The sequence below is a fragment of the Symphalangus syndactylus genome, chromosome 1, assembly GCF_028878055.3.
Source record: "Symphalangus syndactylus isolate Jambi chromosome 1, NHGRI_mSymSyn1-v2.1_pri, whole genome shotgun sequence".
Taxonomy (NCBI): Eukaryota; Metazoa; Chordata; class Mammalia; order Primates; family Hylobatidae; genus Symphalangus; species Symphalangus syndactylus.
In genome coordinates this window covers 95,134,858-95,148,050 of record NC_072423.2, presented here as the reverse complement: position 1 = coordinate 95,148,050, position 13,193 = coordinate 95,134,858, and the positions used below count along the sequence as shown (strand labels likewise).

At 48.8% G+C, this 13,193-nt stretch overlaps 1 protein-coding gene and 1 non-coding gene across 2 annotated transcripts; one reads left to right on the top strand and one right to left on the bottom strand.

Moving 5' to 3' along the window:
- Nucleotides 1–10,149: 10,149 nt before the first annotated feature.
- On the bottom strand, nucleotides 10,150–10,231 carry TRNAS-GCU (transfer RNA serine (anticodon GCU)). Its single transcript has one exon. It is a non-coding gene; the product is annotated as a tRNA-Ser (tRNA).
- Nucleotides 10,232–10,621: 390 nt separating this feature from the next.
- On the top strand, nucleotides 10,622–12,970 carry B4GAT1 (beta-1,4-glucuronyltransferase 1). Its single transcript, XM_055264330.2, has 2 exons — nucleotides 10,622–11,851; nucleotides 12,101–12,970. Exons 1-2 carry the CDS (start codon nucleotides 10,796–10,798, stop codon nucleotides 12,290–12,292), a joined length of 1,248 nt encoding a protein of 415 aa, XP_055120305.1. The 5' UTR covers nucleotides 10,622–10,795; the 3' UTR covers nucleotides 12,293–12,970.
- Nucleotides 12,971–13,193: the final 223 nt, after the last annotated feature.

The following is a 13,193-nucleotide window of genomic DNA, read 5'->3' as shown; positions in this document are numbered from 1 at the left end:
CAACCTCCGCTTTCTAGGTTCAAGCAATTCCCCTGCCTCAGCTTCCTAAATAGCTGGGACTACAAGTGTGCACCACCACACTCAGCTACTTCTTGTATTTTTATTAGAGACAGGGTTTCACTATGTTGGTCAGGCTGGTCTTGAACTCCTGGCCTCAAGTGATCTGCCCAAAGTGCCGGGATTACAGGCGTGAGCCACTGTGCCCAGCCTCAGTAATTACTTGAAATGGAATTGACTCAACCCTCCAATTAAAAGGCAAGTTTGTCAGAATGGATTAAAAAAAAATTTTTTTTAGAGGCAGGATCTCCCCATGTTGCTCAGGCTGGTCTCAAACTCCTAGAGCTCAAGCAATCCTCCTGCCTCAGCTTCCCAAAGTGCTGGGATTATAGATATAAACCACCGTGCCTGGCCCAAGAATAGATTTTAAAAATGATTCGACTGGGCCAGGCGCGGTGGCTCACACTTGTAATCCCAGCACTTTGGGAGGCCGAGGCGGGCAGATCACAAGGTCAGGAAATCGAGACCACGGTGAAACCCCGTCTCTACTAAAAATACAAAAAATTAGCCGGGCGTGGTGGCGGGCACCTGTAGTCCCAGCTACTCGGAGAGGCTGAGGCAGGAGAATGGCGTGAACCCGGGAGGCGGAGCTTGCAGTGAGCCGAGATTGCGCCACTGCACTCCAGCCTGGGCGACAGAGCGAGACTCCGTCTCAAAAAAAAAAAAAAAAAAAAGATTCGACTGGGGCCAGGCGCAGTGGCTCACGCCTGTAATCCCAGCACTTAATTTTTTTGTTTGTTTTTTTGTTTTTGAGACAGAGTCTCGCTCTGTCACCCAGGCTGGAGTGCAGTGGCACGATCTCGGCTCACTGCAAGCTCTGCCTCCCGGGTTCACGCCATTCTCCTGCCTCAGCCTCCCGAGTAGCTGGGACTACAGGCGCCCGCCACCACACCTGGCTAATTTTTTGTATTTTTTTTTAGTAGAGATGGGGTTTCACCATGTTGGCCAGGATGGTCTCAATCTCCTGGCTCATGATCCACCCACCTCAGCCTCCCAAAGTGCTGGGATTACAGGCATGAGCCACTGCGCCCCGCCAATCCCAGCACTTTAGAAGGCTGAGGTGGGCGAATCACCTGAGGTTGGGAGTTCGAGACCAGCCTAACCAACATGAAGAAACCCCATCTCCACTAAAAATACAAAAATTAGCTGGGCATGGTGGCGCATGTCTGTAATCCCAGCTACTTGGGAGGCTGAGGTAAGAGAATCACTTGAACCCGAGGAGTGGAGGTTTCAGCGAGGCAAGATAGCACCATTGCACTCCAGCGTGGCCAACAAGAGCGAAACTCTGTCTCAAAAAAAAAAAAAAAAATGATTCAACTGGGATTACAGTGGCTCACGCCTGTAATCCCAACACTTTGTGAGGTCAAGGAGGGCAGATTACTTTAGCCCAGGAGCTTGAGACCAGCCTAGGTAACATGGCGAGACCTCATGTCTACACAAAAAATTTAAAAATTAGGCACACATGGTGGCGTGCGCCTGTAGTCCCAGCTACTCAGGAGGCTGAAGTGGGAGGATTGATTGAGCCCAGGCAGTAGAGGCTGCAGTGAGCCGTGATTGTGCCATTGCACTCCAGCCTAGGTGACAGAGCAAGACCTTGTCTCAAAATTAATTAATTAATTAAATTAAAAGTGATTCAACTATAAACTGTCTATAAGAGACTCACTTTAGATCCCAAACCACAACAGACATATATAGAATACTCTACCTATAAACAGAAGAATATATAACCTCAAGTGCTTGTGAAACATTCTCCAGGACAGATCCCATGTTAGGTCACGAACAGTCTCAATAAATTTTAAAAGACTGAAATCATATAAAGGGTCTTTTCTGATCACAGTGGAATGAAACTGGAAATCAACAACAGAAGAAAAGCTGGAAAATTCACAGATATGTAAAAATTAAACAACATATTCTTAAAAATTAATGAGTCAAAGACATCAAAAGGGAAATTAGGAAATACTTTGAGATAAATACAAATGAAAATACAACATAGCAAAACTTGCAGGATGCAGTAAGAGCAGTGTTTAGAGGGAAATTTATAGCTGTAAATGCCTACGTTAAAAAAGAAGGTCTCAGAACAATAACCTGACTTTAGAACTTAAGGAACTAGGGGCCAGGCACAGTGGCTCATGCCTGTAATCCCAGCACTTTGGGAGGCCGAGGTGGGCAGATCACGAGGTCCAGAGATTGAGACCATCCTGGCCAACATGGTGAAATCCTGTATCTTCTAAAAATACAAAAATTAGCTGGGCGTGGTAGCACACCCCTGTAGTCCCAGCTACTTGGGAGGCTGAGGCAAGAGAATCACTTGAACGCGGGAGGCAGAGGTTGCAGTGCGGTGAGCCAAGATCGCACCACTGCACTCCAGCCTGGCAACAGAGCAAGACTCCGTCTCAAAAATAAATAAATAAATAAATAACTTAAGGAACTAGTAAAAGAAGAGCAAACTACACTCAAAGGTAGCAGAAGGAAATAAATAATAAAGATTAGAGACAAACAAAATGGAGGGAGAAAAGCAATAGAGAAAATTAATGAAACCAAAAGTTGGTTCTTTGAAACAATCAACAAAACTGACACACCTTTAACTAGATTGACTAACAAAAATAGAGAGAAGCCTTTAAGGTACTAAAAATCTAATACTAAGAAATGCAAGTGGTAACATTACTACCAATTACAGGCATACCTAAGACATATTGCAGGTTTGGTTTCAGACCACGCAATAAAGCAAATATTGCAATAATTTGGGGTTTCCCAGTGCTTATAAAAGTTATGCTTGGCCGGGCGCGGTGGCTCATGCCTGTAATCCCAGCACTTTGGGAGGCCGAGGCGGGTAGATCACCTGAGGTCAGGAGTTTGATACCAGCCTGACCGACGTGGTGAAACCCTGTCTCTTCTAAAAATGCAAAAATTAGCTGGGCGCGGTGGCAGATGCCTGTAATCCCAGCTACTCAGGAGGCTGAGGCAGGAGAATTGCTTGAATCAGGGAGGCAGAGGTTGCAGTGAGCTGAGATCGCACGATTGCACTCCAGCAAGACTCTGTCTCAAAAAAAAAAGTTAATGCTTATGCTACATTGTAGTCTATTAAGTATGCAATAGCATTGTGTCTAAAAACAATGTATATACCTTAATTAAAAATATTTATTGTGGCTGGGTGCGGTGTCTGACACCTGTAATCCCAGCACTTTGGGAGGCCACGGTGGCCTAGGGCAGATCACCTGAGGTCAGGAGTTTGAGACCAGCCTGGCCAACATGGAGAAACCCCGTCTCTACTAAAAATACAAAAATTAGCTGGGCATGGTGATGAGTGCCTGTAATCTCAGCTACTCGGGAGGCTGAGGCAGGAGAATCACTTGAACCTGGGAGGTGGAGGTTGCAGTGAGCTGAGATCTCGCCACTGCACTCCAGCCTGGGCAACAGAGCAAGACTCCATCTCAAAAGAAAAAAGAGAAAAAAAAAAAACACCTTATTGCTTAAAAATGCTAGTGATCACCAGAACCTTCAGTAAGTCATAATCCTGAAACCTTTAGCAAGTTGTAATCTTTTTGCTGGTGGAGGGTCTTGCCTGGATGTTGATAGCTGCTGACTGATCAGGACGGTAGTTGCTGAAGATGGGGGTGGCTGTGCCAATTTCTTAAAATAAGGCAACGATGAAATTTGCTGCACTGATTGATCCTTTCATGCAAGATTTCTCTCTAACATGCGATGCTGTCTGATAACATTTTACCCACAGTAGAAGTTCTTTCAAAATTGAAGTCAATCCTCTCAAATCCTACAGCTGCTTTATCAATTAAGTTTACGTAATATTCTAAATCCTTGTTGTCATTTATCAGTGTTCACCGCATCCTTGCCAGGAGTAGATCCTATCTGAAGAAACCACTTTGATCATCCATAAGAAGCAACTCCTCATCCATTCAAGTTTTCTCATGATATTGCAGCAATTCAGTTACATCTTCAGACTCACCTTCTAATACTAGTTCTCTTGCTATTTCCATCATATTTGCAGTTACTTCCTCCACTGAAGTCTTGAACCCTTCAAAGTCATCAACATATTCCAAGGTCTCCAGTGCAGTGGCACAATCATGGCTCACTGCAGCCTAGACCTCCAGGTTCAGGTGATTCTCCCACCTCAGCCTCCTGAGTAGCTGGGACTACAGGTATGCGCCACCATGGCTGGCGATTTTTTTGTATTTTTAGTAGAGACGGGGTTTCGCCATGTTGCCCAGGCTGTTCTCAAACTCCTGGGCTCAAGGGGATCCGACTGCCTTGGCCTCTTGAAGTGCTGGGATTACAAGCGTGAGTCATGACGCTCGGCCTCACTTTCTTATCTTTTGTGTGTTCACTGGGGTAGCACTTTTAATTCCTTCAAGAACTTTTCCTTTGCGTTCACAACTTGGCTGACCATTTGGCACAAGAGGCCTAGCTTTCAGCCTATTACAGTGTTCACCATGCCTTCCTCACTATGTGTAATCATTTCTAGCTTTTGATTTAAAGTGAGAGAAGTGCAACTCTTCCTTTCACTTGAATACTTAGAGGCCAACATAGAGTTATCAGCCTAATTTCAATATTGTTGTGTTTCAGGAAATAGGGAGGTATGAGGAAGGGGAGAACAGTCAGTCAGTGGAGCAGTCAGCACATACACAACACTTACTGATTTTTTGATTTTTTTTTTTTTTTTGAGACAGAGTCTCGCTCTGTCCCCCAGGCTGGATGGAGTGCAGTGGCACGATCTCGGCTCACTGCAAGCTCCGCCTCCCAGGTTCATGCCATTCTCCTGCCTCAGCCTCCTGAGTAGCTGGGACTACAGGCACCTGCCACCTTCAATCTGTAAAAAAAGAAAATACAATTATCTGTGACGTGCAATAAACCTAAGTGCAATAGAGTGAGGTATGCCTGGCTGGGCGCAGTGGCTCACGCCTGTAATCCCAGCACTTTGGGAGAGGAGGGGGGTGGATCACAAGGTCAGGAGATTGCAACCATCATGGCTAACACGGTGAAACCCTGTTTCTACTAAAAATACAAACAAATTAGCCGGGCGTGGTGGCAGGCGCCTGTAGTCCCAGCTACATGGGAGGCTGAGGCAAGAGAATGGTGTGAACCTGGGAGGTGGAGCTTGCAGTGAGCGTAGATCGTGCCACTGCACTCCAGCCTGGGCAACAGAGCAAGACTCCATCTAAAAACAAAAAAAAAAAGTGAGGTATGCCTTTACCCAGAAGTAAAAAGGACTATGAATAACTGTATGCTAACAAATCAGATGAAATAGACAAATTCCTGAAAACACACAAACTACCAAAACTGATGCAAGAAGAAACAGGAAATCTGAACAGACCTATAACAAGTAACCAGATTTAATCTGTAATCAAAAACCTCCCAACAAAGAAAATCCCAGGACCAGATGGCTTCACAAGTGAATTCTACCAATCACTTAAAGAATTAACATCAATCCGGCCCGGCGCGGTGGCTCATGCCCGTAATCCCAGCACTTTGGGAGGCCGACGAGGGCGGATCACCTGAGGTCAGGAGTTTGAGACCAGCCTGGCCAACATGGTGAAACCTCGTCTCTAGTAAAAATACAAAAATTAGCCGGGCGTGGTGACACACACTTGTAATCCCAGCTACTCTGGAGGCTGAGACAGGAGAATCGCTGGAATCCAGGAGGCAGAGGTTGCAGTGAGCCAAGATCATGCCACTGCACTCCAGCCTGGGTGACAGAGTGAGACTCTGTCACAAACAAAACAAAACAAAAAGAATTAACAACAATCCTACAACAGTGTAGTGTGCAAAGTAAAAAGAAATTTACAACAATCCTTCTCAAACTCTTCCAAAAAATAGAAAACACTTTACAACTCATTCTATGTGACCTGAGGCCAAAGTAATATACAGACCATCCCAAGAAAACTACAGACCATATCTCATATGAATATAGATGCAAAAATCCTCCACAAAATACTAGCAAACCTAACCCAGCAACATATTAACAGAATTATACACTATGACCAAGTAGGAATTATTCCAGAAATGCAAGATTGTTTAACATACGAAAGTCAATCAGTGTGGTCGGGCGTGGTGGCTCAGCCTGTAATCCCAACACTTTGGGAGGCTGAAGCAGGTGGATCACTTGAGGTCAGGAGTTTGAGACTAGCCTAGACAACATGGTGAAATCCGTCTCTACTAAAAATACAAAAAATATTAGCTGGTTGTGGTGGTGCACACCTGTAATCCCAGCTAGTCGGGAAGCTGAGGCAGGAGAATCACTTGAACCTGGGAGGCAGAGGTTGCCATGAGCCGAGATCGCGCCACTTACTCCAACCTGGGTGACAGAGCGAGACTCCATCTCAAAAAAAAAAAAAAAGAAAAGAAAAGAAAAGAAAGGCTGGGTGTGGTGGCTCATGCCTGTAATATCAGCACTTTGGGAGACCGAGGCAGGCAGATCACTTGAGGTCAGGATTTCGAGACCAGTCTGGTGAACATGGTGAAACGGCATCTCTACTAAAAATACAAAAATTAGCCAGGCATGATGGCGCATGCCTGTAATCCCAGCTACTCCGGAGGCTGAGGCACGAGAATTACTTGAACCCAGGAAGCAGAGGTTGCCGTGAGCCAAGATCGCTCCACTGCACTCCAGTCTGGGAAACAGAGCAAGAATGTCTCAAAAACAGAAAAAGAAAATCAATCAATGTAATACACCACATTAATAGAATGAAGAGGAAACACCACGTGATCACCTCAATTTATGAACAAAAAGCAAGTGACAAAATCCAACACGCTTTCAAGATAAAAAGCATGTGACAAAGTCCAACACTCGTTCAAGATAAAAAGCATGTGTCAAAGTCCAACACACATTCAAGATAAAAATGCTGAATAAACAAGGAATAGGTGGAAACTTCCTTCACCTGATAAAGGGCATTTATGAAAAATCCACAAATAACATCATACTTAATGGTGAAAGACCTAAAGCCTTCCCCCAAAGATCAGGAACAAGAGGGGGATACGTGGTTTCACCATTTCATCTACTCAACATTGTACAAGAAGTTCTAGCTAGAGCAATTTGGCAAGAAATGAGCTTCTACATTGGGGTGGGAAAAAAATGGCAAGAAAAAGAAACAAAAGTTAACCAAATTGAAAAGGAGGTAAAACTATTCATAGTCACAGTTGACATAATATATACATATATAGAAAATCTTAAGGAATACATGCATACACACAGAGACACATACACACACACACAGACACGTACACACATACACAAACTTTTAGAGCTAATAAAGTCAGCAAAGTTGCAGAATTCAAGATTAACACACAATAGCCTGGCTCAGTGGCTCGTGCCTGTAATCCAAGCACTTTGGGAGGCTGAGGCGGGTGGATCACTTGAGGTCAAGAGTTCAAGACCAGCTTGGCCAACATGGTGAAACCCTGTCTCTACTAAAAATATAAAAATTAACTGGGTGTGGTGGCGCACGCCTGTAGTCCCAGCTACTCGAGAGGCTGAGGCAGAAGAATCACTTGAACCTAAGAGGCGGAGGTTGCAATGAGGTGAGATCACACCACTGCACTCCAGCCTGGGTGACAGAGTGAGACTGTGCCTCAAAAAAAAAAAAAAAAAAATTAACACACAAAATTCAGGTTGGGCACAGTGGCTCATGCCTGTAATCCTAGCACTTTGTGACGCTGAGGCAGGTGGATCACCTGAGGTCAGGAGTTTGAAACCAGCCTAGCCAACATGGCAAAACCCCGTCTCTACTAAAAATACAAAAATTAGCCGGATGTGGTGGCATGTGCCTGTAGTCCCAGCTACTTGGGAGGCTGAAGCTGGAGAATTGCTTGCACCCGGGGGGCAGACGTTGCAGCGAGCTGAGATCGCGCCACTTCACTCCAGCCTGGGTGAAAGGGCGAAACTCCATCTCAAAAAACAAACAACAACAACAACAACAACAAAAATTCAGTTATATTTCTATACACTAACAATGAACAACGTGAAAAAGAAATTAAGAAAACAACTCCATTTATAATAGGATACAAAAGAATAAAATACCTAGGAAAAAATTAACCCAGGAAGTAAAAAACTTGTCCATTGAAAATACAAAACACTGGCTGGGCTTGGTAGCTCATGCCTGTAATCCCAGCACTTTGGGAGGCCAAGGTGGGCAGATCACCTGAGGTCGGGAGTTCGAGACCAGCCTGACCAACATGGAGAAAACCCCGTGTCTACTAAAAATACAGAATTAGTTGGGCGTGGTGGTACACGCCTGTAATCCTAGCTACTCCAGAGGCTGAGGCAGAAGAATCGCTTGAACCCAGGAGGCAGAGGTTGCGGTGAGCCGAGATCGCGCCATTGCACTCCAGCCTGGGCAACAAGAACGAAACTCCGTCTCAAAATAATAATAATAATAATAGGACTGGGCACAGTGGCTCACACCTGTAATCCCAGCACTTTGGGAGGCCAAGGCGAGTGGATCACCTGAAGTTAGGAGTTCAAGACCAGCCTGGCTAACATGATGAAACCCCATCTCTACTAAAAAATAATACAAAAAATTAGCCAGGCATGGTGGTGCACTCCTGTAATCCCAGCTACTCAGGAGGCTGAGGCAGGAGAATCACTTGAACCTAGGAGGCGGAGGCTGCCGTGAGCCAAGATTGCGTCATTGCACTCCAGCCTGAGCAAGAACAAAATTCTGTCTCAAATAATAATAATAATAAATAAAAAATAAAACACTGAGGAGGTCAAAGAAAATCCACATGGCAGCATGTCTGACTTCTGAGCCTCCAGTCTGCAAGGCCTGTGCTGAAAGGATCTGCACTTGCTTTTCTCCTCTTTACAGCCAAGGTCACCAGTGGAAACCCCCAAGGACAATACCTTGTCTCCTCCAAGGCCCATCCCTCGTGCCTAACACAGTTCCTGGCAGAGAGCAGGTATTCAGTGTGTGTTTTTGCACTGGGCTGCAAAATAAAGGTTTTCTGATCACTCTTCAACTCAACAACCTTGGCACCCTACTGCCTGTGGAATAGCAGGACAAACACTTTATCCTTATTTGAAGCCCTGCCCAGTCTGTCCTGACATCCCAAAATTCAGAGCACTCTACCTTATAGGGGCCTCCCTGGCTCAGCCTAAAAAGTTGAGTAATATACGGTAACTGATTTAGCAGTGGCAGTGTCTGCCCTTCCCACGGCCTCTCCTGTTCTAAAGAGTCCACAGATGAATTAATCCACAAATACTTATTAAGAGTATAGTGGCCTGATATTGGAATGTTCAAAGCCTTCTGCTTAAGAGTTTGTGTGTGGCCGGGCGCGGTGGCTCACACCTGTAATCCCAGCACTTTGGGAGGCCGAGGTGGGCGGATCAGGAGGTCAGCAGATCCGAGACCATCCTGACTAACACGGTGAAACTCCGTCTCTGCTAAAAATACAAAAAATTAGCCAGGCGTGCTACATGCGCTAGTAGTCCCAGCTACTCAGGGGGCTGAGGCAGGAGAATCGCTTGAACCTGGAAGGCAGAGGTTGCAGTGAGCCGAGATCACGCCGCTGCGCTCCAGCCTGGGCGACAGAGCAAGAATCCACCTCAAAAAAAAAAAAAAAAAGAAAAGAAAAAAAAGAGAGATTGTGTGTGTTGGGGAGCAGGGCGTGTGGACACAAGGTCTCCGCCCTGGGAGAAGTGCTGGAGAATAGGACAAGTACCACTACTTCGGACGGGGAGGGCGATGCCTCCAATGGGGGCTTCCCTGATTTCTGCAGATCATACACTGGCCCCCAACTTCACATTGACCAGAATCCCGGTTCTAGTCTTTTCCGTGCCACCAACCCCTGGGCCCTCTTTCTAGAAGGAAAGAAAACACCTTTGGCCTCTGCCCAGAGCTACAGATACCTGAAGTAGGAGCAGGCAGGAGATGCGTGGTGGATAAAGACCAGAGAGACTTGGGATCGAATTCCACTCTCACCCCCAGTTCAGTTTTCTTCAGCTTGCTGCTCCAAACAGGCAAGATGTGAAAATTAAGATGCCTCACCCCTCTCACCTCCATTTGAGTTTTCTCCAGCTTGCTGCTCCAAACAGGCAGGATGTGAAAATTTAGATGCTTCCCCCCAACCCCTATAAAACACGGCCGACGAGGATGGGATTCGAACCCACGCGTGCAAAGCACAATGGATTAGCAGTCCATCGCCTTAACCACTCGGCCACCTCGTCCTACGTAAAAGAAATCTGTCCACATTCACTTCTCTCTCATCTACTCCGCACCTTCCAAGCACTACCACTTACCTCTTAACGCAGACCTCTTCGGACACAGAGGAAGGAGAAGCCGCTGAATGAAGGGAGCGTTTTGATTTCCTTTCTGCTGAGCCCGTACCATCCTTTACCACGCTGCAGCCGAGCTCTGCCGCGGTTTCCCTCCGAGTCCGGCCGAGCGCGCCGCGCGTTCAGAGCGCGCTCGGTCCAGGGTGCGCGCGCCGGCGGGGAGGGAGGGGACTGCGTCCCGGGAAGCCGGCGGGGCCCGAGCGAGCGGGGCGTCTCCACGGCGCGCGGCCGAGCGGAGGGCCGTGGCTCCTCCTTCCTCGCAGGGGGCGAGGCGGCGCGCCGGGGGCTGGGGGCTGCGGCTGGCGGCAGGCGGCGGGCGGCGGGCGGCGGGCGGGGCTCGGCTGGCCTCGGCTCGCCTCGGCTGCGCTCGGCAGGCTGCGGTAAATCCGGGCTTGCTGCCGCTGGCGTAGTCTGTGGCCCGGTGGTCCTTGCTGCGCGCCCCGAGCCCCGAGAGCCATGCAGATGTCCTACGCCATCCGGTGCGCCTTCTACCAGCTGCTGCTGGCCGCGCTCATGCTGGTGGCGATGCTGCAGCTGCTCTACCTGTCGCTGCTGTCCGGACTGCACGGGCAGGAGGAGCAAGACCAATATTTTGAGTTCTTTCCCCCGTCCCCACGGTCCGTGGACCAGGTCAAGGCGCAGCTCCGCACTGCGCTGGCCTCTGGAGGCGTCCTGGACGCTAGCGGCGATTACCGCGTCTACAGGGGCCTGCTGAAGACCACCATGGACCCCAACGATGTGATCCTGGCCACGCACGCCAGCGTGGACAACCTGCTGCACCTGTCGGGTCTGCTGGAGCGCTGGGAGGGCCCGCTGTCCGTGTCGGTGTTCGCGGCCACCAAGGAGGAGGCGCAGCTGGCCACGGTGCTGGCTTACGCGCTGAGCAGCCACTGCCCCGACATGCGCGCCAGGGTCGCCATGCACCTCGTGTGCCCCTCGCGTTACGAGGCAGCCGTGCCCGACCCCCGGGAGCCGGGGGAGTTTGCCCTGCTGCGGTCCTGCCAGGAGGTCTTTGACAAGCTAGCCAGGGTGGCTCAGCCCGGGATTAATTATGCGCTGGGCACCAATGTCTCCTACCCCAATAACCTGCTGAGGAATCTGGCTCGTGAGGGGGCCAACTATGCCCTGGTGATCGATGTGGACATGGTGCCCAGCGAGGGGCTGTGGAGAGGCCTGCGGGAAATGCTGGATCAGAGCAACCAGTGGGGAGGCACAGCGCTGGTGGTGCCTGCCTTCGAGATCCGACGAGCCCGCCGCATGCCCATGAACAAAAACGAGCTGGTGCAGCTCTACCAGGTTGGCGAGGTGCGACCCTTCTATTATGGGTTGTGCACCCCCTGCCAGGCACCCACCAACTATTCCCGCTGGGTCAACCTGCCGGAAGAGAGCTTGCTGCGGCCCGCCTACGTGGTACCTTGGCAGGACCCCTGGGAGCCATTCTACGTGGCAGGAGGCAAGGTGCCCACCTTCGACGAGCGCTTTCGGCAATACGGCTTCAACCGAATCAGCCAGGTGCTTATAAGGGAGAGGGCAGGGGTAATGGGGCAGGAGGGGTGGTGGGATCAGGGAGTTATGAGGAGTGGCCCTGGATGGAAAGGAGGCAATGAAGCAGGAGGGATCATAGTTCAGGAGGTGGGTGGATGGTGTGGAAGATCCAGGATACTTCCAGAGGGCTGAGGATGCTGGACTGTGGCTTTAGGGAAGTCAGTCTCAGCCCTGTCAATGTCATCAAACTTTGCTAACCTGTCTTTCCTCCTACAGGCCTGCGAGCTGCATGTGGCGGGGTTTGATTTTGAGGTCCTGAACGAAGGTTTCTTGGTTCATAAGGGCTTCAAAGAAGCGTTGAAGTTCCATCCCCAAAAGGAGGCTGAAAATCAGCACAATAAGATCCTTTATCGCCAGTTCAAACAGGAGTTGAAGGCCAAGTACCCCAACTCTCCCCGACGCTGCTGAGCCCTTCCCTCCCCTAATCTGAGAAGTCAGCCTCTTGGCTCCTCAGGCCACCATTTAGGCCTGACTGGGGTAAGAAATGTCGCTCCACTTTACAGAGGTAGCTGTGGTGTTGAAACACTGGACTTGAATATGGGGTGCTGGGATCGAGTCCTAGCTTTACCACTAACTAGCTGTGTGGCCTTGAGTAAATCCCGTTACCTCTCTGAGCCTCGGTTACCCTGTCTGTAAAAAGGGAGGTGAGAATACCTACCTCACGGAACTGTTGGGAGGCTCAGATGAGATGCTATATGTGAAAACATTCTGTAAGCTTCGTACAAATGTGAAGTATTAATATTATCGCAGTATTATTATTGTTGTTATTATTATTGTTGTTATTAACAATCTTGGGTGGGTAGTAGGAGAGCAAAAAGTATGAATGGGATGGAGCTAAAAAGTCTGAATACTTAATGAAATGGACTTTTTGGAAAGAAATCAGATGAAGGCATAAAATTTAGTTCTTAGCTCTTGAACAGAAGGCTAAAATTCCTGGTTCTCTCAGGCCTTCGCCCTCAAGGGTTCTGGAGGAGGGAAGGGTCTGCAGGCTCCATGGGTGACAGCCTGAGATCTGTTCCTTCAACAGGCTGGGCTGGGTATGTGCCTACTGATGACAATGTGTAAATAAATGCGTGTTCACACCCACAGCTGGCTCCGTTACTCTCCTGAGCTGGGGGTGGGGGGATCGGGGCCAGCTTCTCCCCTTGCAAGCCGTGGGGAGATGGCCGCGGACGAAGGGCACCGTCTGCAAAGCACTGAGACATCAGGGCCTTCCCTGCAGGCCGAAGGCCTGCGCGAATGTCGGCTAGTTACTATGGAGACCGGCCCGCGGTATCCCAGCATGCCTCGGGACCAAACTGTCCAATTG